Source organism: Macaca nemestrina, chromosome 2, assembly GCF_043159975.1.
Source record: "Macaca nemestrina isolate mMacNem1 chromosome 2, mMacNem.hap1, whole genome shotgun sequence".
Taxonomy (NCBI): Eukaryota; Metazoa; Chordata; class Mammalia; order Primates; family Cercopithecidae; genus Macaca; species Macaca nemestrina.
This window is the reverse complement of record NC_092126.1, coordinates 197,083,313-197,109,762: the sequence shown is the minus strand read 5'-3', so window position 1 is coordinate 197,109,762 and position 26,450 is coordinate 197,083,313. Positions and strand designations below refer to the sequence as shown.

The 26,450-nt window shown below is 35.8% G+C and overlaps 1 protein-coding gene across 2 annotated transcripts; it reads left to right on the top strand.

Moving 5' to 3' along the window:
* The first annotated feature begins 1,214 nt into the window (after positions 1-1,214).
* Positions 1,215-24,629, top strand: LOC139362089 (endogenous retrovirus group K member 7 Env polyprotein-like). 2 transcript variants are annotated; one of them, XR_011620428.1, is made up of 2 exons: positions 1,215-1,553; positions 22,066-24,629. XR_011620428.1 is itself a non-coding variant. In XM_071092570.1 (2 exons), exon 2 carries the CDS (start codon positions 7,599-7,601, stop codon positions 8,262-8,264), a length of 666 nt encoding a protein of 221 aa, XP_070948671.1. In that variant the 5' UTR covers positions 1,215-1,553; positions 6,469-7,598; the 3' UTR covers positions 8,265-8,494. The 2 variants fall into 2 exon arrangements, 1 of the variants encoding a protein (XP_070948671.1); XM_071092570.1 differs by lacking the exon at positions 22,066-24,629 and adding an exon at positions 6,469-8,494.
* The last annotated feature ends 1,821 nt before the right edge of the window (positions 24,630-26,450 follow it).

Genomic DNA, 26,450 nt, shown 5'->3' with positions numbered 1-26,450 from the left:
TTATCCAAGTTGCTAATGCTGACATGGCTAATAAAGATCATATTCTGTAGCAATTTGATTAGCAAACATTAGAAAAAAAAGGAACGACCTGACTGGATCAGCAAAAATAAATAACTGATCTATACTTGGTCTCAGCTTTTACTTTATATATAATTTGTCAAATATATCACTAATGTTTCATTTTGAGGCACTTTTAAATAGTTGAGGATTAAATGTCTCATTATTGCTTGATGTGATAAGAATTTTATTCCAAAGACCATCTTAGTAACAAGACATATTTGTTCAAGTTTGTGTGTGTGTGTAAGTAGATTAATTTTGTATGTCCAACACATTCTTTATCAGAAGGCTCTTTGTTTTTGAAACATACACTATTAAACAGAATTTACTAGTATTAAAGTTCAATTGGAAATCCATTTTATGTGTTATGCAAAATGTCCTTTATTTGTCACACATTTAAATTCACTAAGATAGAAGACTCAATATCTTTTTCTACCTGAAGGGGAGAGAGGTTAGGTGACACAGTGAATTAACTTTAAAGCTGTCTCTTTTCATCTCTAAAGACCTGAAGGTCACATTTACTTATATTGACTTACAAATGGGAAGTATAGTGGTTCCAGAAATCACCCATGTACCACACAAATTGCCAATCATGGAGATCTGTGCTCAGAAGAGTCCCAAACCAACAACAGAAAATGCTGTAGATAAAAAATATCCTAAGTTTTTACAAGGAGGCTTTTATAGGAGGCATGATGAGATCTAGCTGTAATTCTTAATGCCCTCCATAATGTTACAGAGTGATAAGGCTTAGTAATCCTTTTTCCATTTATTCTTTTCTTTTTAATTTATTGAGAAAACTATGAAATAAGAAAACCAAGTAAAGTAGTCAAGGTCAAGGTCATAGAGTAAATTAGAGCAAGACTGAGAGGGAAGCCATTTTGTCTGCTAAATCTCATAGCCAGAGTTGGTAGAATCACTTTATATTCCTAAAATATCTGCATTGTTGATTTCTCTATCATACATGCCTACATTTTGTAGGCATATTGTTTCTCTATTGTGCTTTATTTAGATTAGCACCAAATTTTAAAATTCAATTGCAGCATAAAATATTAATAGACCATATAATCATGATGAGTATTTACAAACGCAAGCAAAATAAATATATACCTTAAGTAGTTTTAAAGTATATAGCTGTAGAAGATATTAAATACTGCAGGGGCCTTTGAAAACAGTATGCTGAGAATAGATAGGGCTCAAGGACAGTATCTCCAATTGAACTTTTAATGAACTCCCGTAGGCGCCAAGAAGGCGGGCAGATAAGGAAGAGCATAGAAACAAAGAACTGAGTAGAAGGTTACATCTGGGAAAAGAAAGTTTGTTTTGCATTGCATTCTTTCTGCTGACGTGGGGTTTATGGAGTATAAATAAAGTGAGGCGGAGGCTCTGAGCGCGGCCGCCATGTTCTCTGTGTGTCTTTGTCTTTTGTGTGTTCTTTCATTCTCCACCACCCCCGGCACGGACCCCAACAAGTGGCGCGGCGAGCAGGGTCAGCACGGGTGAGTAGGGGAGAACAAGAAGGGAAACCCCCTGGGGCGGGTAAGGCCCAGATATTGTTAAGGGGAACCTTCTTAAGCTTTCATTATGGGGAATTCCATCTCTCTGGCCTCAGAATATTTACGGCTGTTTCAAGGACTGTTGCTGTCTATAGGAGTAGAAGTGAAAGAAAAAGACTTTGAAGTGATTGTTTGCCCATGTTGAACAACATTGTTACTGGTTTCAGTATCAGACTAAAGTGCAGCTGAATCGCAGAGAATGGTTACAGGTAGTAAAAGCTCTGCTTAGAGCTCTCCAGTTAGGGGATATTATGCCTCTAAAATTGTGGACCTTGTGTGACTCTATCACTCAGACATTAGAGTTACTTGAGACTGATTCAGAGTGTGGTAATGTAGCCACAGGAGGAAAGGTATCTGAGGATTTGGAAAAAAAAAAAAAAAAAAAAAAAAAATAAATAAATAAATCTGAAATGGAGCCCATTTGTGCCAGGATAACAGAGGATGGGGGGGTAGCAAAAGGGGGAGAAGAGAAAAAGCCAGCTCTTCCTTCTTCTAAGGGAAATTCTGACATGCAGAGTATTATGGAAATGCTTCAACAAATATTACAGATATATTCTTCTAATTCACCTTTGCGAGCTTTCCCTGTTTCTTTTCCTTCTGCCCTGTTAAAAGAGGATTTTCCAGAGCCTCCAACCCCCCGGCTTCCTTATCTTTACCTTTGTTTGGCAAAGTTGAAGCCCTGTTCACATCAGACATACTTTAAATTTATACTAAACACCTGTTTAATATGTCAAAACCAGTGTATATGTATATCTTGTTGTTTGTTAAAATATTATGAGTATTTCAATAGTTAATAAATAAGCACATTAATATTAACTATTAATATTAATATAGTATTAATAACCCCAGCTAGGAAATTGTTATGTTATAGGGGTGCATAGGTTCCACCAATTTACACTCCAAACAGAAGTTGAGTATTCGAGTTGCTTAACACATTAACTACCTCTTGATATTTTCTGTGTTTTTAAATTTTAACCATTGTATTGTGTATGTAATGATTCTCAATTTGGTATTAATATACATATTTCCTAGTGAGTAATGATGTTAGACATATAGGTTTATTGTCATTTCTTTGTTCTGCTACTTTTGGTTGGGTTATTTACCTTTTCCTATTAATATGTTGGGATTCTTTATATTTGGGGATATGAGTATTATTATATATTATATATACTTTTAATTAAAAAAAAAATTTAAGGAGCTGGATCTGTTTCCAATTATTTGTGCTTCTTTTGCTCCTAATGCTCAGTTTTCAAATGGTGGCAATAATGTCCAATTTAATGCCTTACAAATTAAAGTTTTAAAAAGAAATGAAAGCTGCCATTTCTAACTATGGACCTCAATCTCCTTTTATCCTTGGTCTTCTTGATATTTTTCATCAGAAAATTTGATAATTCCTATAGACTGGAAGACTTTGGCGAAGGCTTTTCTTGATCGTTCTCAGTGGTTACAATTGCACAGCTGGTAAATGAACAAGGCACATGTATAGGCTAGGAAAAATGTTATGTGTGATCCCCCTGGACCCACTGAGGAACAACTCACAGGCACGGGCCAATATGCTACTCTTAATGCTCAGGCTGGTCTAGATGATGTTGCCCTTACTCAAATCAAGACTTTGTTTTTAAGGGCCTGAAATAAGGTAGAGATAACAGGAAAATGTTCCCTTTCCTCTGTGAAGATTTTATAGGGCACAAATGAACCATATCTATATTTCGTAGCCCGTCTTCAGGATGCTGTCTTCAAAATTGTGGGTGCTGGCCTTGCTTCAAAAATTTTGTTACAAACATTGTCTTTTAAAAATGCTTATGCTGACTGTTAAAAATTGTTAAAATCGTTAAAGGCCAATGGGGCCAATTTAGATAAATATATTAAAACTTGTGTTAGTGTTGGAGGGGCTATTTATCATGCTCAATTATTTGCTGGAGCTTTGTCTAAAGCCTTAAAAGGAAATAACAAACAAGGTGTTTGCTTTCAGTGTGGTAAACCTAGACATTTCAAAAAAGAATGTCATAAAAATTGAACACTTTTATCCCTCAAGGCAGAAAGCTGCCTTCAGAGGTGTACAAATATTGTGGTAAAGGTCAACATTGGACAAATAAATGTCGTTCCAAAACTGATAAAAGTGGAAATTTACTGTCTCCTCTCCTGGGAAACGGGAGTCGGGGCCCACAGGCTTGGGGCCCCAACAATTACAATACAAGTCTACTACAATATTCAGTGAGCAATGGCCTACAACATTAAGGAATAAATTCAAGTCCTCCTTAAGGATCCCACACCTTACCCCAGTTTCTCAGCTTTATGCGGCAACTAAGCAGAGCGCCGCTGCTGACTTAGCTATTACTCAGCCTTATACTTTGTCTCCTAATAGAGGAGTATATAAATTAGCTATTAGAGTGTGTGACCCTTTGCCAAAAGGACATGTAGGACTTTTGTTAGGTCAAAACAACAGTGCTATACGGAAGTTAATGATGATTCCAGAAATCATTGATCTTGATGTTACTAATAAAATTCTTATTATGGTACAAGTTTCACAATTTATACGCCTAGAGGCAGAGAAATGTATTCTCAATAGGGAGGATTTGGTAGCACAGAAAAAACTGTTTTTTGGGAAACTTTAGTTTCTAATCAAAAGTCCTTATGTTCATTGCATATTAATGGAATAGTTTTTAAAGGGTTAATTGATATGGGGGTGAATATGTCTATTATTTGTTTAAATTAGTGGCCTATACAATGGGAAAAAAGACAAGTTTCAGTTATACTCACTGGCTTGGGTGCTGCTTCTGTGATTTATCAAGACATAGAACCTTTAACCTGTGTCGGTCCTAAAGGTCAACAAGGTCAAGTGTTTTTTTTTTTATTTTTATATTGTTCCTATCAATATTAATTTTTGGGAACAAGATCTTTCACAACAATTTGCTGCTTTTTTAAACATTCCTCATATTTCCTCAGCTGCCAAAAATATGATGTTCAAAATGGGCTACAATCCTTTAAACTCATAGCCACCACTCCTATTTAGGTGAAACAGTGACCATTATTTAAAGAAATACTTAGGACTCTAAAAGAGTAAGTCAAAAAACAAATGGCCGAGAGGAATATAAAGCCACGTATTTCTGCATGGAATTCCTGTCTTTGTCTTGTCTTAAAACTATAAATGTTTACATTAAACCTAGGGAAAGTTTACAGCCTGGTCTTCCTAATCCTGCCCTTATCCCACAAAGTTAAAACCAGAGAAAAGCAGCAAGATGTTTTTGTATCATTACAAACTCAGCTTTCTTTCTACTCACTTAATATTGCCACAGAAAAAATTTAACTGGATTTTCTTATTCAATATTTAGGTTATACCTTGGGGGCACAAAATATTCGACCCCAAAAAATTCAAATTCGACGTGACCATTTAAAAACATTAAATGATTTTCAAAAGTTTCTAGGAGACATTAATTGGATGCGTCCTGTTTTAGGAATACCAACATATCAGTTATAACATCTTTTTTCTATTCTAGAAGGAGACAGTCACTTGGACAACTCAAGCCATTTAACTCCTTTGGCTTTACAGGAACTCCAGCTTGTTGAAGAGCAACTTCAAAAGGCCCTTCCTTTTGTTTATTTCATACTTTACCTTCTCCCACAGGAATGATTCATCAAACTAGTCGACCACTAAAATGGATCTTTTTGTCCAATAAAATATCTAAACGCTTGGCTACTTATATCGATCGTTTAGCTGAACTGATCATCAAAGGACAGCATCACTGTGGACAACTTTGGGGAGGAGATCTTTCCTTAATTATCTCTCAATTCACTCATAGTCAGATCACTTATCTTCTTGCAACTTCTGATTCTTGGCAAGAAGCTTCATCAATCTTGAGTTACAGTTTATCCTTATCCCTCGGTGCAACAGGGAGAATTGTTTGCTATTCTCATGGTCTTACTTGATTTCCCTACTACTGGTTGTAACATTGTTAGTGATTCTCAATACGCCGTTTATGTTACTTCTTATATTTCTCAGGCCACTTTACCTCTTTGTGCTACTTCTTCTCTTCAGAAATTCTTTTCTTTGTTATCCTTTACTTTGAGCCAACGTTGAGCTCCTTTATTCATCACTCATCTTCGTTCTCATTCTCAACTTTCTGGACCATTAGTTCATGGTAATACTCAGATTGATTTGCTCTTAATTGGCCACCTACATGCTGCAGAACAAAAATATACTCTACATCACACTAATAGTTCTGGCCTTCAACGATGGTTTCATTTAACTCATAAACAAGCTCGTTCTCTTATTCGAGCTTGTCCTTCCTGTGCTCCTTTGAGCATTCCATCCTTCCATCCTGGGGTTAATCCACGAGATATCCCTTCTTTTGGACGATTAAAATGTTCGTCATACCATTGATACCTTTTCTCATTTCTGTTATTACTCATCTCTTAGTTTGTTTCGCCATCATGGGCATTCCTCTTATACTTAAAACTGATAATGCCCCTGCTTATGTCTCTCATAAATTACAAGTTTTCTTATAGCAATACAATATTCAACATATCACCGGTATCCCAGGCAACAGTCAAGGTCAAGCCATCATTGAGCATGCAAATTTAACTTTAAAAACTTAACTATTAAAACAAAACAAAAAGGGGGAAATGAGCCCCCCAGAAACCAGATTTTGAAACCAGATTTTGAAGGTTCTTTTTACCTTAATTTTTTTGAATCAATGGAGACAATTGCAAGACTCTGCTGTCGTAACCCATCTTTCCTCAACTCCCTCAGTGATAGTCCCCGCTGACAGTTTAAAGGTTTGGTATCCTAATGAAGAAGGTAAGTATGTTCAAGGGCAAGTTCTAAAACAGGGACGGGGCTATGCTCTTGTCCTTACAGGGAGTGGACCTGAGTGGTTTCCTACAAGATGATTGAAACCCTGTTGAAAAGAAAACTGGATTCAGCATGCATTTCTTCCTTTGTTGGATGTGCCTCGGCGGGGGACTTATTTCTCTTAGTGAGGCTTTGTATGAATATTGGACTTATATTCCCTTTCCACCCTTGTATCAGGGAGTTGCCTGGGGGGAGGCGGAAATTAAGGTTTTCACCCATAACATTACTTGGATGCCATCCCCCTATATGGACAAGGACAACATAGAATGGGAAACAGCAATTATAATCAGCACATACCAATTTGGAGTGGAAGGACTTCCAATATATATGGGAAATAGTCCTCATTGTCTCCGAAAATCACATGAAGCTTGGGCTGTTCGTTATAATAATAGTCATGTGGCTGCTAATACTGTTATTATTGTAACTAGAAGTTTTTAATATAATCATACTGTATATAGTAACGAAACTATTCCTAGTTCTTTACTTTTTTGTCCTATTCTAGAGGTTTCTCCTAATATTGAGGTGCTAGAGTGACAACAATGTCAGGGAACTAAACCCCAAATTTTATTAGAATACAATGGGATGCAAATAACTGATTGAAGTGTGCACGGTGATTTTCAAACAAAATTTAGTCACATACCTTTGAAATGACACTGGGTAAATAAAAGTATTGCTGCTAACAGTAATGAAACCTTGGTATGGCGTGAAGGAGGCCTGAAGTACAGAGTTATTTTTGGAAGTTGTTAGTTGCAGGCGATGCCATTAGCACTTTTGTGGGGAATATGCCCCTTAATCTTTCTAACCCGAATAACTCCTTTCATATTCAGTTATATCGAAATACCTCCTGATATATTATTGCTTGTGTCCGTAAGCCCTACCTATTATTAGCAGGGAATTTGACATGGGATAATGATACGGGGATTGTTAATTGTACAGATACGTGTACATTTTTGTCTTGCCTCAATCATTCCTGGTGGCACAACTTTACTGAGGATATTTATAACCTCAGGGCTCGTAGGGATATTTGGCTACCTGTTAACCTTACATGACCGTGGGGGGCATCACCTCTTGAGACTTATATTTGGACTTCTCTCCAGCGAACCCTCCGTGCCCTTGGACTTATAATTGCCTCGGTGATGAGCCTTGTCGCCATTGTCTCCACTGCGGCCGTAGCAGGGCTCGCTCTTCATCAAAGCATACAAAATGCTGAATTTGTGCAGCAATGGCACGAGCAATCTCACCGGTTATGGCTTCAACAACGAAACATTGATTCTCAACTTGCTGAAAGATTGGACAACATGGAACAAGCCTTGACATGGCTTGGAGATCAGCTCACTGTCCTCAGTACTCGGATAACATTACAAAGTGATTGGAACTCCACTCAATTTTGTGTAATGCCTGTGCTTTTTAACATCTCTCAAAATTGGACCGTAATCCAAAAATTATTAATAGGCCATAAAAATATTAGTTTGGACATCCAAGAGCTCACTCAGAACATTTCCGAAGCATTTCGACAACAATTACATGTGTTGTCCGGAACTGTAACCCTTCAGGAGCTGGGTCAGCGCCTTGCTGCCTTTAACCCATGGACCCAGATGAAGACATGGATTTCTACAATCTCTGGAAGTATATTGCTTTGGGCACTTGGATTGAGTCTACTTCTTTTGGTGATTCGATGCTCCCTCCGTCGCCTCCAAAAACAAAAGAAAACACAGGAACAAATATGGGCTACCTTTTTAAGATTGAGGCAAAACAAAAACAAAAAGGGGGAAATGCAGGGGCCTTTGAAAACAGTATGCTGAGAATAGATAGGGCTCAAGGACAGTATCTCCAATTGAACTTTTAATGAACTCCCGTAGGTGCCAAGAAGGCGGGCAGATAAGGAAGAGCATAGAAACAAAGAACTGAGTAGAAGGTTACATCTGGGAAAAGAAAGTTTGTTTTGCATTGCATTCTTTCTGCTGACGTGGGGTTTATGGAGTATAAATAAAGTGAGGCGGAGGCTCTGAGCGCGGCCGCCATGTTCTCTGTGTGTCTTTGTCTTTTGTGTGTTCTTTCATTCTCCACCACCCCCGGCACGGACCCCAACAAATACAATGATAATGTGATTATTTCATTTATTAAACACTGAATCCTTTTTCATTTTTTAAACACTGAATCCCTTGTTTCTGTTATTTGTGACTCCGAATATCACAAGGTGTCCTTAAGCAACCTGGCTTACAATATGGTCTCTTTACAGAGCCATCTCAAATATGTGGAGAATTGGGAAGATTACCCTGGGCATCATAATTTAGGAATATTCTCTTCTAAAAAAATTTTTAAGGCTGACTCAGGAAATTGAGTGGTGAGCTAGAGACGGTGGTGTTAAATCTTCAAGCTCCCATAAGCTGTAGCCACCCAACAACATTTCCTCCCTATCCAAACCCACACTACAACCCCCATCAGAAGAACAGAGGACACTGTTCCTTCCACATGTTTCATTCCTCAGGAAATATTTGTTTTAGAATGTACTTACTGCTTTCTTTCAGGTGTTTTCATTTATTCAAACAAGGAGATGAGACAATGTGATTTTTTTCTGTTTATCCATCCCTTTCAATCTTTACATGTTTTTCTGCACTTTAATCATGTCCAATGAGAGATTGATAGCTCAAAGTGAACAAGGCCATCACTGCCCAATGGTGCTCATATTAAGAGAAATTAGCCACTGGACACAGTGACTAAAGCCTATAATCCCAGCACTTTGGGATGCCGAGGCAGGCAGATTGCCTGGGGTCAGAAGTTCGAGACCAGACTGGTCAAAATGGTGAAATCTCATCTCTACTAAAAATACAAAAATTAGCTGGGCGTGTTCGTGGGCACCTGTAATCCCAGCTACTCAGGAGGCTGAGGCATGAGAATCGCTTGAGCCCAGGAAGTGGAGGTTGCAGTGAGCCGAGATCATGCCACTGCACTCCAGTCAGGGTGACAGAGAAAGATTCTGTCTCAAAAAAAAGCACATGCTCTCCTAAAACATTACTATATGGCAATGTTAATAGCAAAAGTATCTATGAAAAGAAGATACAGAATAGTAAAATATATATCTAATATTCACATTTCCAGTATAATAATATGACTTTATAATTGTAAATGGGAAATACATCTATTGTTTTCATAGTACAAAGTAACCTGCATAAAGCTTCTCTCTACATTCTGAGTATGCAGGAATTTCTGATGGGTTGGCCTTTTTTGTTTTAAACTATAAAGACGATAGCTACAAGTTAAGACAGGTTGAGAATGAGATTATATATGATAGGTAGATAGACAGATGATAGATTGATACATAGATATATAATCTTTCAACAGAAGTGTGATACTTCCATATTTCTTATATTGTGACTTATCTTCCAATATATTAATAGAAGTTTTCTCACCAGTCTATATTATTATGTGTCAATTTCTTAAAGAGTTTTACATCAAGCCTACTTTTCCTTGGTTACTTTTTTTTTCTGGCAATTTTGTCAAGCATAAACCTATTTTGCTCTAAAGACCCACAGTTAATTCTGTAAATTATTTATTCCAAAAACTCTTGCTGTTTTTTCTTCTATCACTGATTATGTTTTCAAGCTTGACACGTTGCATAACCTCACACTTTCAGAGCGTGCTTTTGTTTCAAAACTGTTTTAGAATGTTTTTATTGGTTTGTGTTTTCTCTTCTTCCTTCTCTATATGTTCATAAATCTAGTTTAAATTATATATAAAAATTCAACTGGTAAAGTTCTTAGTGTGTTCTGCTCTAAAATAAGATTATACTGAAACCCATATCTTAAAAATTTAAATCCCATTACAATAATTTCCCCAACACAAACCCTAATAACACACTTACAAATATAAAACTCAAAGACATTGGAAACATTCCCATAAAACAAGATACATTTATTTCAAATGTGACTATAACAAAATCTCTTAAGACTAAAGCCAAGTATATTGTACTGTGATTCTTCCACTTACAAAACTGAGAGGATGCAAAATCTCTAAATTCCTGAAATCTATTTCATCTAAATTACATTCAGTGTTTATATGAGCTGTGTTGCTACCCACCAAAGTGATTTATTTTCTTTGAAATGAAAATAAGAAACTTACACAAGGCAGAGAAGACATTGATTTGATTTTTTTTTCTTAGGTTCATAGTCAACATTGCAATTGCTCTTTGGTTCTTTTTTTAATGATTTCATAGTGTTACTAGGAAACAAAAGACAAACTTTTGTTATTATGGATGCCTTCATTTGGGATCTCTTATTCAATTATACCATAAGCTAGAAGAGTAATGCTCTTCTGAGTTTCAGGTTTTACATTTCAGATTTATTTACATGATTTTTACCTTGCTCGGAAAACAAATATATGTATATATTTTTTAGGTTTAATGAAACACACACACACACACACACACACACACACACACACACATAACTTCTGAAAAGCTCTTTGTCTTTTAAGCACATTAGTCCCATAAAATTTACTTTGCTTAAACTCCTTGTGTCTACATACCAGATGTAGACATCCATACAATTGATTGTAAACTTTTCAGACAATCTCCGATGATCTTCCATTTCTAAGATATGCAAATTAATACATTGCTAGTGCCTTTTTATTGTAGAATTTTTTCTGTTAAAATACATTCATATTTAAATTTATTAAATTATTTATTCATTGCAGCTGTCAATTTGAATGATTAATAATCATTCTTTTTATTTTCCCTTACTATATTAGAGGTAAGAGTTATCCTTTTAAAAAGTTACTTGCTGAATCTTCTTAAAATCTGTGATAATAATTTAAAAGGATGATGATTGGCTTTATACAGACTCCATTTTTGAACTTTTATTTCCTTAAAATATTCATAGTTAGATAAATATAATTTTTTTATTACAATTTTCTTAATTGCTTTGTCCTAATAAAAGTGGCAAATGAATACCTTGAGTCTACTCAATGCTTGTTTCCTATGAGTTAGATTACACAGTAAAGAACAGTTTCATCAAATATTTTATGCACTGTTGTTTTTAGGACTCTATATTTTCCTCAAACTGGAAACTTCTTGCTGAAATACAAATAATTCTGATTTACAATGATACCTAGAAATAATTTACTTTTCTCTTAGTATACATACCTCATTATGTACTATACACAGTTTTAGAGGAACAATTCATTAATAATAAAATATCAGTGGCCTAAATGATAAATTATTGAGAATTCTTACTTTCCAAATTGTAGGACATTGCAGATGGTGACAAGGTAGGCTTAGACACAAACATCAGTTTTCATGTCATTGTATATAAACTGTGTCACATTTAGAGACTTTAAAAGAACATGCGAGGATGTCAGAGCTATGTGGTCATGCAGGATGGATTTTTACGAATCTACTCACCTTTGCAGGTCCAGAAATATTTTTCAAAGATGAAAGACAGTGTTCATTCTTGAATTCCATTTGTATGGAACTATTAGCTAAGTAATTCATTTACTTTTCTCTGTTTTTTTTGAACATTCTTCTAATCCAAAATTATGGCTTTTCTGTACTATTCTAAATGAGCTTTGCTAGACGACTGGCTATAGAATTTAATAAAGTAAGTAGAGTTTCTAAATTACCTCTTTTAGAGAGCTTGCTTCCATTTTAAGAGAGATCTTCAATGTTCAGTGCCAAAATAGGGACTGCTTTTGAGAATTTTGTGTGGGTGAATAGAATAAGAAACCTATTGAGCTGAGTGAAATTAGTGGATTAAAGTAGTTTATCAAATAACAAACCAGAACTTCCATAAGGATGGCCCTTTCCATTCTACCTTATTTTTTCCTCACTCTATTTTATTTTCTTCTTATCACTACCTAAAATTGTAATTTATCCCAACCCCAGTATAATGTGTACTTGCTTACAATGGATAATTTTGTTTTTTTTTTTTTCTGTTCACAGCTGTAGCCCCAATTACTACAGGAGTTCTTGAGTTCTTGACATAGTACAAACTAAAGCATTTCAAATGTTAAATAAATGAATCCACGGCACAAGAGGACAACAGGGCTCAGACATCCAGATTTCCAAAAATAACCTTATTTACATACGGTTTATACCAATGTTGAATGTGTTTCTAGTACTACATTTCTAAATCTCATGTTTTATCAAGAATACTATCTCTCCCTTTTCTCTAGGTTTAAAGAGAGTTTTGTTTCTCTTCTGTCCAAAACAAAGTTTCAAATTCTGATGACAAGTGCAAGAGACTTAGAGTCAGAAAAGCTCACATTTGAGTAGGAGCTTTACTCCTTGTTTCTCATCCAATATTGGGAAGTCTGTTTACCTCCCCAGGAGCCTCAGTTACAACTTGTGTAAAATTGGAAATAGCAATCCTTGCTCAGGCTACACCACAGAATCAAGAGAATGAGAAAAGTTTGAAATTGCTTTACAAACACTGGAGACCTATGTCTGTGTCTTTTTTTTTCTTATCAAATCAACTAATAAAACATTGCTTTGAAACATAGAAGAGAGCTTCAATAATAGCATACAACTGAACTGTATTCATAATTAGAATAACTGGAATATTAAATTTAAATCAACCTAGGTCTTCTCTAATTCTGTATAAACATTTCTACTAATTATTCCACTAACATTTTATAGAATTTTGCTAAGTGCTATTGGGAAACACTGAAAAAGATACGGACTTTTCCTGCAAAAAGTTTAGAATCTAACTAGAAAGAGAAAATAGGAAATGAAATAATAGTAAAATAAAGATAAAGTTTGTCCTGCATTACATTATTAGATAATGTCGAAAAAAATCGAGAATAGCCATTCCCCCCCGCCCCGGGATTTTTCAAGTCCAAATAAAAAAGAAAACAACTAATTATGTAATAATTATAATATAATAATAAATAAAAAAGAAAATCCCCCAATAAGGGAATTTTAAATATAAAGAGCTAGTACTGGACTCTAAAGGTAGGTAACACCTAAATTCCATGAATTTAAATAATTTCAAGCCGGGAGTGGTGGCTCACATCTGTAATCCCAGCACTTTGGAAGGCCGAGCCAGGGGGATCACTTGAGGTCAGGAATTTGAGGCCAGCCTGGCCAACATGGTGAAACCCTATCTCTCCTAAAAATCAAAACAACAACAACAAAAACTAGCTGGGCATGGTAGCACACACATGGAATCACAGCTACTAGGGATGCTGAGGCAGAATTGCTCAAACCTGGGTTGATGGAGGTTACAGTGAGCCAAGATCGTGCCCCTGCATTCCAGTCTGGGTGACAGAGAAAGACTCTGTCTCAAATAAAATAAAATAAAATAAAATAAAATAAAATAAAATAAAATAAAAATAAATTAAGAATGCCACTGTATTTATAATAAATGATACACAGAATTTACTGAGGTGACCTGGGACTTTTTTTCCTGAAAATGAGGCAAGGGTTATAAAAAGAGGTAGATTAGCTGTTGGGTCAAACAAAAATATCATTTGTTTGATGAGGGTGAGAGAGAATGATGATGGTGATAGTGGTAAATAAAAATGTGAACACCACTTGACTTTTCTTTGGTGCAATTTAAAGAGTGCTGCATAGGTTGTCTTAGAGTCACAGACAACTATTCTAGGCCAGAGGGTTTTGGTGACTTAGAACAGTATTTTGTAAAGCTCTTTTCCATTACCTGTATAGAGATTTGGCAGAATTGTTTGACCACTAGACTAATAAATTAAGATATGGGTAGTTATCTATTGTGGAATGTATCACCCCACAAGTCACAGGTTGAAGTCCTAAGCCCCAATATGATTATATTTGGAGATATAGCCTCATTTACCTCATTAAGTTTAAACAAGGCCATAAAGTTGAAGCTTTAATCCAATGTGACTGTTGTCCTTATAGGAAGAGGAGGACATGGGTACACAGAGGAAAAGGAATATGAGAACGCAGATAAAGGGTGGAGTTCTCAAGTCAACGAAAGATTCCTCAGGAGAAATCAAACCTGTTGCTACCTTGATCTTAGATTTCAAGATTCTGAAATGTGAGAAAATACATTTCTGTTGTTTAAGCTACCTAGTCTGGGGTATTTTGTTATGACAGCCCTAGCAGACTAGTACTAGTACAATGTGATATTAGAAGCTGACATCATCCTCAAAAGCAGATGAAAAAAGGCAGTGAGACCAAGAAGAATGCAGGACAGCTGTGTCCTTGGGCTTGGGAAGATAACCAGCAAGATGGCCCCTCCCTAGGAGCAAAGAAAGTCATTGAAAGATTTCAAACAGAGAACAGAGAAAAAAGTAGGGTATGAGAGCCAGGAGATGACATAATGTAATTTTCAATTTAAAATTCTATTTTTCGAACTGAAGTTTAAGAAATTGATTGAGGAAAGATAAAAGGTATGAGTGGAGTATCATAAGCATATCGCAGGAGACTGATTCAGAAATGCTATCGTGTACTTCTCTGTTAGCGTCAGGAGAGAAAAGTGGATAAAGTGGAGGGGCATTGAAGAAGTAACATCAATAGACCTTGTCAATGAATTGCCCAGGAGTCATATGGACTAGAAGGTATCAATCTCTAGAACCCTGGTTGTTGATCCACCGAGTTTGAGGCAATGCCATCAATGCTCTGTTCTTATCCCTTTGGATCACTTTACCCTAGTGTGTGTTTAGTCCCACCAACACAGCACTTTTATTTTATTTAGTTTATTCATACGGGTAGAGAGTAGGTGTATATAATTATGAGTGTATATATTTCTGGGGTACATGAGATATTTTGATACAGCCATACTATGTGTCATAATCACATCAGGGTAAATGAGGTATCCATCACATCACCTCAAGCATTTATCATTTCTTTGTGTTAAAAGCATTCCAATTAAATGTTATTTTTAAATGTACAATGCATAATGTACAATATATTTTTGTTGGTAATCACCTTGTTGTGCTATTAAATTCTAGATCTTATTCATTGCATCTAACTATTTTTTGTACCTAATAACCATCCCAACTTTCTCCTCCCCACTACACTTCCCAGCCTCTAGCAACCATCATTCTACTTTCTATCTCCATGAGTTCAATTGTTTTAATTTTTAGCTCCTATAAATGAATGAGAACATGCAAAGTTTGCCTTTCTGTGCCTGACTTATTTCACTTAACAAAATGTCCTCCAGTTCCATCAGTGTTGTTGCAAATGACAGGATCTCATTCTGTTTTATGCCTGAATAGTACTCCATTATGTATTTGTAGCACATTTTCTTTATCCTTGTATCTGTTGATGGACACTTAGGTTAGTTCCAAATCTTGTCCATTGTGAATAGAGCTGCAGTAAACATGGGAGTGCAGATATCTCTTCAATACACTGATTTCTTTTGTTTTGGGTACATACCCAGCAGTGAGATTGCTGAATCATATGATAGTCCTCTTTATAGTTTTTTGAGGAACCTCTATACTGTTCTCCATAGTGGCTGTACTAATTTACATTCCCACCAACAGTGTTCAAGCATTCACTTTTCTCTACATCCTTGCCAGCATTCATTATTTCCTATCTTTTGGATAAAAGCTATTTTAAATGGGGTGAGATGATATCTCATTGTAGTTTCGATTTGCATTTCTCTCATGATCAGTGATGTTGAGCACCTTTTCATATGCCTATTTGCCACTGGTGTGTCTTCTTTTAAGAAATGTCTATGCAGATATTTGGCCTATTTTAAAATTAGATTGGTAGGTTGTTTTCATATTGAGATATTTGAGCTCCTTATATATTCTGCTTATTAATTTCTTGTCAGATGGATAATTTGCAAATCTTTTTCCCATTCTCTGGGTTGTCTCTTCATTTTGTTGATTGTTTTCTTTGCTATGCTGAGCTTTTTGACTTAAGTGTTTAATTTATTTTGAATTGATTTTTGTATATAATGAGAGATAGGGGTCTAGTTTAATTCTTCTACATATGGATATCCAGTTTTCCAAGAACCATTTATTGAACATTCCACAGTGTATGCTCTCGACACTGTTGTTGAAAATGAGTTCACTAGAGATGCATGAATTTATTTCTTGGCTGTCTCTTCTGTTCCATTGGTCTGTTTTTATGCCAGTACCATGCTATTTTGGTTATAATAGCTCTGTAGTATAATTTGAAGTCAAGTAACATTTTTCCTCTAGAATTCTTCTTTTTTATTTTCTTGTCTGAGGGTACCCTCAGGATAATGGAGGGTCCCTTAAAATCAATCCACTGCTCATAATTTTCAGATGTAGCTTTATATAATTCCTAAGAAATAAGGCAGACTTAAGCATAGACTAGCTCAACTCAAGGAATACAACAGCTCAACTTTTTCTTAAGCTTTTTAACCTTTCTAGTCATATAGTTCCCTAAGGGTTGTATGACTCTTTTTTGGGTTCAGTGGCATTTCATTATGTATTACATAATAAACAATGCCATACCAGACACTGTGTGCTTGGATTCATTGTTGAAATAGTTTGCAGAATATAGCATCCTCCATGAGGCCATTCACCCTAGTTCAAAATGTTTGCATTTTTTTTTTGTTGAGACAGAGTCTCACCCAGGCTGGAGTGCAGTGGTGCAGACTTGGCTCACTGCAATCTCTGCCTCCCAGGTTCAAGATATTCTCCTGCCTCACCTTCCCTAGTAGCTGGGATTATAGACATGTGCTACCACACTCAACTAATTATTATATTTTTAGTAGAGATGGGGCTTCACCGTGTTGGCCAGGCTGGTCTCAAACTCCTGACTTCAAGTAATCTGTCTGCTTTGGCCTCCCAAAGTGTTAGGATCACAGGTCTGAGCCACGGCACACAGGCAATGTGTTTGTGTTTCTTAAATCAATGATGTAACTGGTTGCCAATCAAAGATCAAATTCTCAGGTATCACCAAGATTGAAAAGAGAATTGCAATGCTACTCTTAAGATTTTCTTTCCATCCATTCAACCAGATGACTGGTTACATATTTATGATTTCTTTATGCCAATTTATGATTTCTGTAATAGTAAAGTTTACTATAGTTGATGCATGAAAACAGGTATGTTAAAACAGTAATGATGACCAACAACTGAAACGTTCAATAAGACTTTGAACTTCCCTTGTTAAAAAACCATGTTAGCTGTAATCATATAACCTGGTAAGTCTCCTGAAATTACTTTAGCTCTTAGAGCACCCCCCACCCCATACACACACATGCGCACACACATGCACACACACACACACACATCATTTTGTACTGGTTGACTCTGGAGGCAGGTGTAAGTAATACCTTTATAAGATCTTTCTTGTTTGTCCAGTCCCACTACCTCTGCATTCAGCAAAACAAAATGAAAAATAGAGGCAGTAAAGACAAAGAACTTTGTAACCATATCATTCCCATTCTATTATCCTTACCTCCACATCCCAGAATTTTTGCAATATAATATTTTCCAATTAAACAGCACAGAAATCCATCACCTTGCGATGTTGTTATGCCCATCCATATTTTATTCATATTAGCCACCATTTGCCATAGAGTTTCATAATGACATTACATATAGACATACGAGTTACATGTGAACCCATCATTTGTGCCTCTGGATATAGGAGAAAAGGTTCCTGACCTGTATTTTTACATCAATAACAGATGTTACTTTAACTGTTGATTTTGCCTGTTGAGGATCTCAATTCTAAGAATGTTACAGAAATTTTTATAAATTAGTTAATGATTTTTAGAGAAATTTTAGGGTTACAGAAAATTGAGCAGATAGTACAGAGCATTCTCACATATCCACACCCCCAGCCCTTTTCCCTTAGTATTAATACCTTGCCTTACTATGGTGCATTTGTTAAAATTGTTGAGCCAATATTGATACATTCATATTAACCAAAGTTCATAGTTTACATTAGGGCTTACTCTTTATGTTCTATGGTTCTATGATTTTGACAAATGCATAATGTCATGTATCCAGTATTACAGTGTCATATAGAATAAGAATAGCTTCACTGCTCCAAAAATCCCCTGTGCTTCATCAATTCATCCCTTCCCTTCCACTCCAGGCAACCACTGACCTTTTCACTGTCTCCATAGTCTTGCCTTTTTCAGAATGTCATATATTGAAATCACACTGTATGTAGCTTTTACAGACTGACTTCCATCATTAAGCAGTATACATTTAAGGTTTCTCCATGCCTGTTCATAGTTTGATAAGTAATTTCTTTTTATCACTAAATAATACAACACTCTCTGGTTGTAACACAATTTGTTTACCCTTTCATCCACTGAAGAACGTTTTGATGGCTTCCAGTTTTTGCCTAACCATTTTTACTTACAGCCACTTAATTCCACTTCTAAACAACCTGCTACTATGCCAGTGGAAGAACAGGTAATTCCCATGGATGTCGTGCTTCTTAGTACATTTTTGCACTCTGGCAGTGCAATATGCTTTCCTCTGGTGGAATCTAGTCTTTGTGGGTGGCAGAAATGTTCCATAATCCATTATTGCACAGCCCCTAATGGTTTTCTCAGCGGCAACATTGTTCACAAGCTACGTGTTACACAAAGTAGAATTACATATTCCAGACTAAGACAAAAATGGGCAAAAGTGCAATTATTTTGCCCTGTCCAATACAATGTCTTCACTTCTGTCTATTGTGCAGGATAACCATAACTTCCTTAACCAAGTTCTAATGTCCACTGGGCAAATGGAGGATTTATCTCATTTCAGATATCTCATATGGAATTTTAGAAAGTTCCATATTCAGTAAGCATGTATTTAGTACATTCGTGATGTATCAGTTAATGAGTATCTATACATACAGTTCCTGACTTTCAATAAGCAATTAAATACCCCTGCTTTTTTCCCTTCAGAGCCTACAATGGTATTAAATTATGTTGCTTTTGTAATTTATATAAAATCGTAAATTGAGTGCATACAAAAATCCTGTCATGCTTATAATCTTTACATATCTGCATAGCCCTGAAAGATATATAAGCCTAATGATATTGTGTTTATATGTGTGTGTGTGTGTGTGTGTGTGTGTGTGTGTGTGTGAGAGAGAGAGAGAGAGAGAGAGAGAGTGTGTGCAGTTGAATAACTGGGCAGCTTTCTTTGATTTAGCAGGAAGAGAAACATAACTTTAGATTAATCTAGAAGGGCTATCAGTTTTTCTGGAAGCTCTATCATCAGTCCACAAGACAAATCTTCACTCTGCTCACGGATGCTATATATTCTTCTCCACCTTCCAATGTTAGTGTCTTTCTGTACATTCATTTCATTAGTAAGTTCTGAGGAGCTTCTCTGTTTTTCTGGGCATGTCTCTGTTCTCATCAAGGATATATTATTTATTTCACTCTTTGGAATTATTTTTAAGTGTTTTTACTTCTAATCGCTATGAAGAAGAAAGTTATAAGGAGCAAATAATGAAATATTTACAAACATTGCAGAGATTTTATTTATCTCAATAAAATTTATCTCAAATAAAAGACTCAAGAATAAATAATTTTGCATGTATATCAACTCTCTTATTTGATTTATGTTTACTCTTGATAGTGGAGTACATTGGACTATATATACTAAATATTGATTTGAAATACAATATATAAGCTATTCACACAGAGATAATTTTGAGTCAGGGCTATTATGGTACATTAAAGTTAAAATTGCAGATAATCCTAATAATTCAACATTTTAGCTATTACACAAAAATGGCTATTAGAAAAAATAAAAAGTTTAAATGCTATTCAAGGACTATTCGACAGATCATTTTAGAGAAACTTTTAAAAATTGAGGTATAATTTTTATTCATTAAAATGCATGAATGATTTTAAATATATAGTTTTACTTTTGACAATGCAGACACCTGAGTAATCCACATGCCTATCAAGATGTAGGCATTCCCTCTTGCCTTTGCACATTCAATCCTTTTCTCTAGCAGAGATTACCCCTCTTCTGATTCCTACCATCCTGGTCTGTTTCCTTGTTTCAAAACATTATATGCATGCAATTATACAGCAGGTACTGTTTTGTGTCTAGCTCCTTTTACTCAGCACAAATGTTTCTAGATTCAACCATGTTTTCAGGTGTGTCAGTATTCCATTCCTCCCTGTTTCCAGATAGTGTGCCATTATATGAATTTTTCACAAATGTTTCCCCAGGGTCCTGTTGGATTTTCTCCAAGTTTTGTTTCATGTTGGAGAGTAAACCTGGCTCAGTTACTCCATCTTGTTTGGAAGCAGTGGCCCATTTAGCTTAAAAAAAATCCTGGCTAAAACTCACAACATGCACTGCATCACGATGGCAATCTTGTGACTTTCAGGTGATACTTTATATCCCAAGCCTATATTGCTCAAAGATGTGTTTGATCACGGAACAGAAGACTGACTCAGGCAAGATCCAACTCAACTCAGGAAGCCCTTTATTCATGAGGTCCTTTCATACCTTTTTGGTTGTTGCTAGTCCATTCAATATTATAAAATAAGCAATCTTGAAAACCCAAGTATAGTGTATTTGGACACTTATTTGGAATAGTAGAGCATACATAGCAATGTAAAAAAAAAAAAAAAAAACCCTTTTAGTTTAGATCTGGTATACTTCTATATATTTCTTGCATTTGTTGATGTTGAAAGGATTTTAACCAAGGATCAAAGTCTTAGGCATCTGTAAGCCCAGAGATGTGGCAACCATGGGATTGTGTCACTTGCATCTCCTTTCAAAATACAGCCTGCTCTTCAACTGCAAAGAGTTAAGTTAGCCTCTATGTGTTAGTAACCACAGGATCCACTTCAGCATTAAAGAAAATGTAAGAAGCACATGTGTGGTTTCGTTACATGAATATATTGCATAGTGGTGTAGTGTAGGCTTTTAGTGTATCTAGCACATGAATAATATACATTGTACACATTAAGTAATTTCTCATCCCTCACCCCTCTTCCACCTTCTCACCCTTTCCAATCTCTAATGTTTATCATTCCATACTCTATGTCCATGTGCTTTTGAGCTGAGCTTCGCTCCTCCAGGAAAAGCCCTCACCAATAAGCTAGTCAGTGGGGGTGGGAAGGCTGGTCTGCTTCTGGCCAGTGCTGGACTCTTTTTTTGGGCAATCTGTGCTCTGGAACTTCTTATTGGGCTGTTTAAGATTATCATGTCTGCACATGGTTAAAAAGTCTCCTTGTCCATCCTGTTCCCAACTACCCAATCCTATTTCTTTTACTTCAAGCCCAATTCTATTCACTTTCTGTCATCTGTGGCATGTCCTCTCTGTTCAACTTCATAAGGATGTAAAAGGAAAGTGTACATAGGAAGCCTGGGATCCTTCTTCCTGATTTAATTGGGTCTCGCAGGAGGCAGGTGAAGCAGACCCAGGAAGAGTTAAAAGTGCAAGAAGCTGATTGGAAAAAAACGTTGAAATAAGCAGGAAATGTCTTTGGAATATGTGTGTAAATTTAGCACTAACAACTCTGAAAAAAACTGAAAAAGGAACCTATGACACCTAGAAAAATATTAACTGCTCTCTGTTTAAAAACCTCACAATTGGATCATGTCTACAAGATATTCTTGTAAGTATATTATCGCAAGATCTTGAAGCTTCATAATGAGGTCTGTATTTTCACTAAAAATTGTACCCTGTGTAGTAAACTAAAAATGTCACCTCTGTTTCCACAGATTCTTCTGGGACATATTGGTTTAAAAACTAAAGAAGGGCAAAATAGTGCAATTGTTTTTATTAGCTTGGGACCTTTGAAGACATGATGGAAAAGAAACCATTGCAAGTGGCATTGTTACAAGTGGATTTCTCAGCATAATTTTTACTTAAAAGTCCCAGTGAAAGAATTGTGAGGCACTACAACTCCAAAACAGACTTTCCCTTCATGAAACATTTAATATAATCCCTCAATCCCAGAAGTTTCTTTATACTTATTAAAATTCTGAATGGAAACTCTGAACTCATTAGCTTTTACAATTTATCCCTTATTTTCTGGGTGAGTACTGTAATCAAAATTAAATTTGCTTTGAAATGCCTTGGTAATGTAATAACACATCGCAAGGGTAAATTCCTCATAGCATACCTCTTCAGAATCTGCAAATCTTCTAGCATTGAATGTATGTCTCAAGTGCCTAATAATTATATGTGGTTTTGTGCCAAATATGGTAGAAAGCTGGTTATTCATTCTTCTTCATTCATTTGTTCCTTTATTCATGTATTCAATAAGCATGTATTTAGTGTGTTCATGATGTATCAATTAATGAGTATCTAGAGATATAGTTACTGACTTTCAATAAGCAATTAAATACCCCTGCTTTTTTTTTCCTTTAGAGTCTAAAATGGTATTAAATTATGTTGCTTTTGTAATTTCTATAAACTTGTAAATTGAGTGCATACAAAAATCCTGTCATGTTTAATAATCTTTACATATCTGCATAGCCCTGAAAGACATATAAGCCTAATGATGTTGTGTTATATATATATACACACACACATATATATGTGTGTATGTATGTGTGTGTGTGTGTGTATAAAATTTAGTTACATGCAAGTTCTTTCTATTCTTTCCCAGATCTAGGAAATCTTGGCTTGGTATTGTCTGGTACCAGTTTAGTGAAGGGCTTACCTTTATGACAACTATATAGACATCTAAAGCTGCATCCTTGTATCTTCCATTTTTGGTGGGCTTAAAGACTAGCTGAGGTTTTGAGTTAATATGGTTTGTGCAATTTGGGTTTGATGGATATGGTGTTCTCAGGGGACTGATAAATTTAGGATAACTGACTGATGGCTAGGGTTTTCATGGTTCACCTGAAAGGAGTAAAGAAAGGTGACTGGTTTCCAATTTTCACAAGGCTCCCTGGCGAAGGAAAAAAAAAATTAGTGGTCTCTATTAAGGGAGCTTGAAGTATGAAAATCTCATCAGGAACTCCCTTGTGGTCTTTTCCTATTTTCCCTCTCACATCCTTTGGTTTTTATATTGGACTTCAAGGCCAATGGCTTTTGAATTCAAAAGTCAAAGATTTTCTGCTCTTTTTTTTTTTTCCTGTTCATGTCTGGTGCTTTAGGGAAGAGATTAGCATGGAGGTTCTTGGAAATACATATAGGAATAGAACATGTTTGTTTAAGGAAAGACAATGAATACATACTCCTACATATCATAATTCCATATTGTTCCAGCAGCTTATTGAAAATTTTTGGCTATAAAAGGTAAAACGATTGATAACCTGATTTTGTAAATAAGCATAACAACTACCCCCCCCCAAAAAAAAAACTCATGTAATTGATTTCATGTTACTCAAAAACATTCATAACTCATGTTTACTTTGAAGTTCATATACTTACATAAATTATAATATTCAGATGTGCTTTCCTGGTGTAATGGTTTAAAAATATGGCCTTTTTGTTTATTTTAAAGTTAGGTCTTGAAAGATATACATGAATGCCTAGATCTTAACAAAATTTACTGTGGAATAACAGAAAGGAAGTAAATGCATAACACATGCATGAAACCAACCTCCAGATCAAGAGATTGAACCAGGCCTGCGTCTTAGAGGACTCTATTGTGCGCCCTTTCTATATTAGTCAGGATTCTACAGGGAAACAGTTCCAGTAAGATTTATCTGTAAACAGAATTTTGTACGATGTTACCTCACACAATTACGGAGATGGAGAAGCCCCATGACCTGCTGCCTACAGCTGGAGACCCAGGAAAGCTGCGGATGTTGTTCAAAGGCCTGAGAGCCAGAAGGTCTGGCTGTAGATTCCAGTCTGAGTCTGACTACCTGAAAACTAGGAGTACTAAGGGTATGAAAAGATATGTTTCTACTCAAGCAGTCAGGAAGAGAGCCAGCAAATCCAACTTTCCTTCAACCCTTTCGGTTGTATTCAAGTCCTCAATGAATTTAATGTTGCCCACCCACCCACAGTGGAGAAGGCCATCTGCTTTACTCAGTTCAGCAGTTCAAATGCTAATCTCTTCCAATGAAAATATTTCTTCCAGAAATACCTTCATAGGCACACTCAGAAACAATTTTCCTTCGATATCTGGACATTAAGTTCCCCAGTAATGTTGACACGTGACACTAACTATTGTGCTTTCCAATGATAATCACTGTCTTCACAAGAGTAACCCTATCTTGACTCTTGATTACTTTTATTTGTTTTAGATTACACATACATGAAATTATCTTTTTTTGTATCTGGCTTTGTTGCTCAATATTATGCTTGTTATTTTTATTGATATCATTGTGTGTGGTATGTGGTATTCTATTGTGTGACTATATACAGTATGTTTATCAGGATCACAGTAGATGAATATTTTCTTAGTTTTCAGCTTGGAGATAATGCACCCAGTTCTATGAACACTGTTGTACATGTTTTGGCATCATTTCTGGTGGGTGTACATCAGTGGAATTCCTTCATTTGACATCCTATTTAGGTATTATATGACTGTTTTGAATCAGCCCCAAGGTGAAAAATAATCCAAAAGTGTCAGTGTGAAATTTTGCATATGTGACACATACATAGTTGAGGATTGCATTAATGTGTTACACATTATAGTTTCTCCCACCTTAACTTTATACTTTTCTTTATTATCCATCTATTAATTCACATATTCAAATTTTAATTCTTACAATGCTTACTGAACATATAATGTGTCTAGGTACCATGCAAGACAATTCATTAAAATAAGAAATAAAACTAGACGGGCTTCCTAGTAAACCACATTAAATTGGTCACAACCTTTATTTTTCTCTCTGCAAAAACTGCAAAAATATAAAGTAATAAATAGTGTATTTATCTACACAAACTGAGAGAACAAGTGAGGAGGCAAAATAGCAAAAGAGATTTTGGTAACATTTGAAAGCAGAAAAGAGGTGACTAGCTTTGTGAAACTAGGAAACAATAATTCCTGTGGAGCTAGATGCTGAGTCTCAGCAAGCAGTTTTGCCCACAAAAAGATGAGCAGTTGGAGACACAAGTCACCCTAGAATACTGAGGTCAGATACAGAACTGCAAATGGAGGCATTATTTGCATGTCTTTGTATAGAGCGATAGGAGCCTCATCTCTGGTTTCTCACAGTTAAGGGATATTCTTGCCTTCAATCCACTCTTAGCAGTAATCCAGAAGTTCTTTCTCTGGAAGACTGAACCCACGGATTAGCATTGTGGTCTCCATTTACAACAAAGAGTACAGGTAAGTGTGGGCCTAACATCGAGGAGTTGGTGAAAGATGAAAATGATTCACAATTATGTCCTATTTCCTATTCTGCTCTCAAATGCTGCAATACAGGCATATTATTTTTCCAATCCCTATTGTTCCTTTTCAAAGCACAATACTAAAGGATTGTTTTTCCCCGAAGAAGCAGAAACTCCTGAAAAGGAAGGCATTGTATGATCTGCCACAGATTATGGCACAATCCCCAATAAAACCACAGTGAAGACCATCGGATGACAAGTCCCAGGAAAGTTCACAGAGTTTCCCACTGGACTGTTCATACATAATATCCGATATGACTGGAAAGTCAATTTTATTGAAGATAAAATAATAAAAAAGGGCTCAAAATTGTAAATTAAACTGAATCGGGTGCGTTTTTGACACATGAACACAGGAGAAATTGTCTTGATGTATTGGAAAAATGGCACAAGAAATGCGAAATGTAATTTGTAATAGGTCATAGAAATAGTAGAGGTTACGTATTGGCAGTGTCTTTAGACATCATATTAGTCTAGTTTCTTTTTTAGTGCCAGGAAACTGAAGTGACTTGTCCAAATTTGAAAAGCCTGGAAATTGACATGCTATAATTTATTTTTTACATAATTTGCACGTATCCCCTAATAGATATTTTCAAAAATGGTGATTATATCTTATAAAAATAATCAAACAGGTACTTCTCTCATTTTCCTCTCCTGCAGTACTTTATATAACAGAGGCTGATAATTTGGATAATAAATGTGAAGACATAGTCTGGTTGTACACGTAGTATAAAACAGGCATGGCAAGGAGGCAGAAATACATTTAAGTTGGACATTAGTAAGAACGAGAACAGAGACAAATTCT

Bases quoted from the DNA above. Each gene is read 5' to 3' on its own strand.
- LOC139362089 (XM_071092570.1), top strand. From the start codon at position 7,599: ATGAGCCTTGTCGCCATTGTCTCCACTGCGGCCGTAGCAGGGCTCGCT.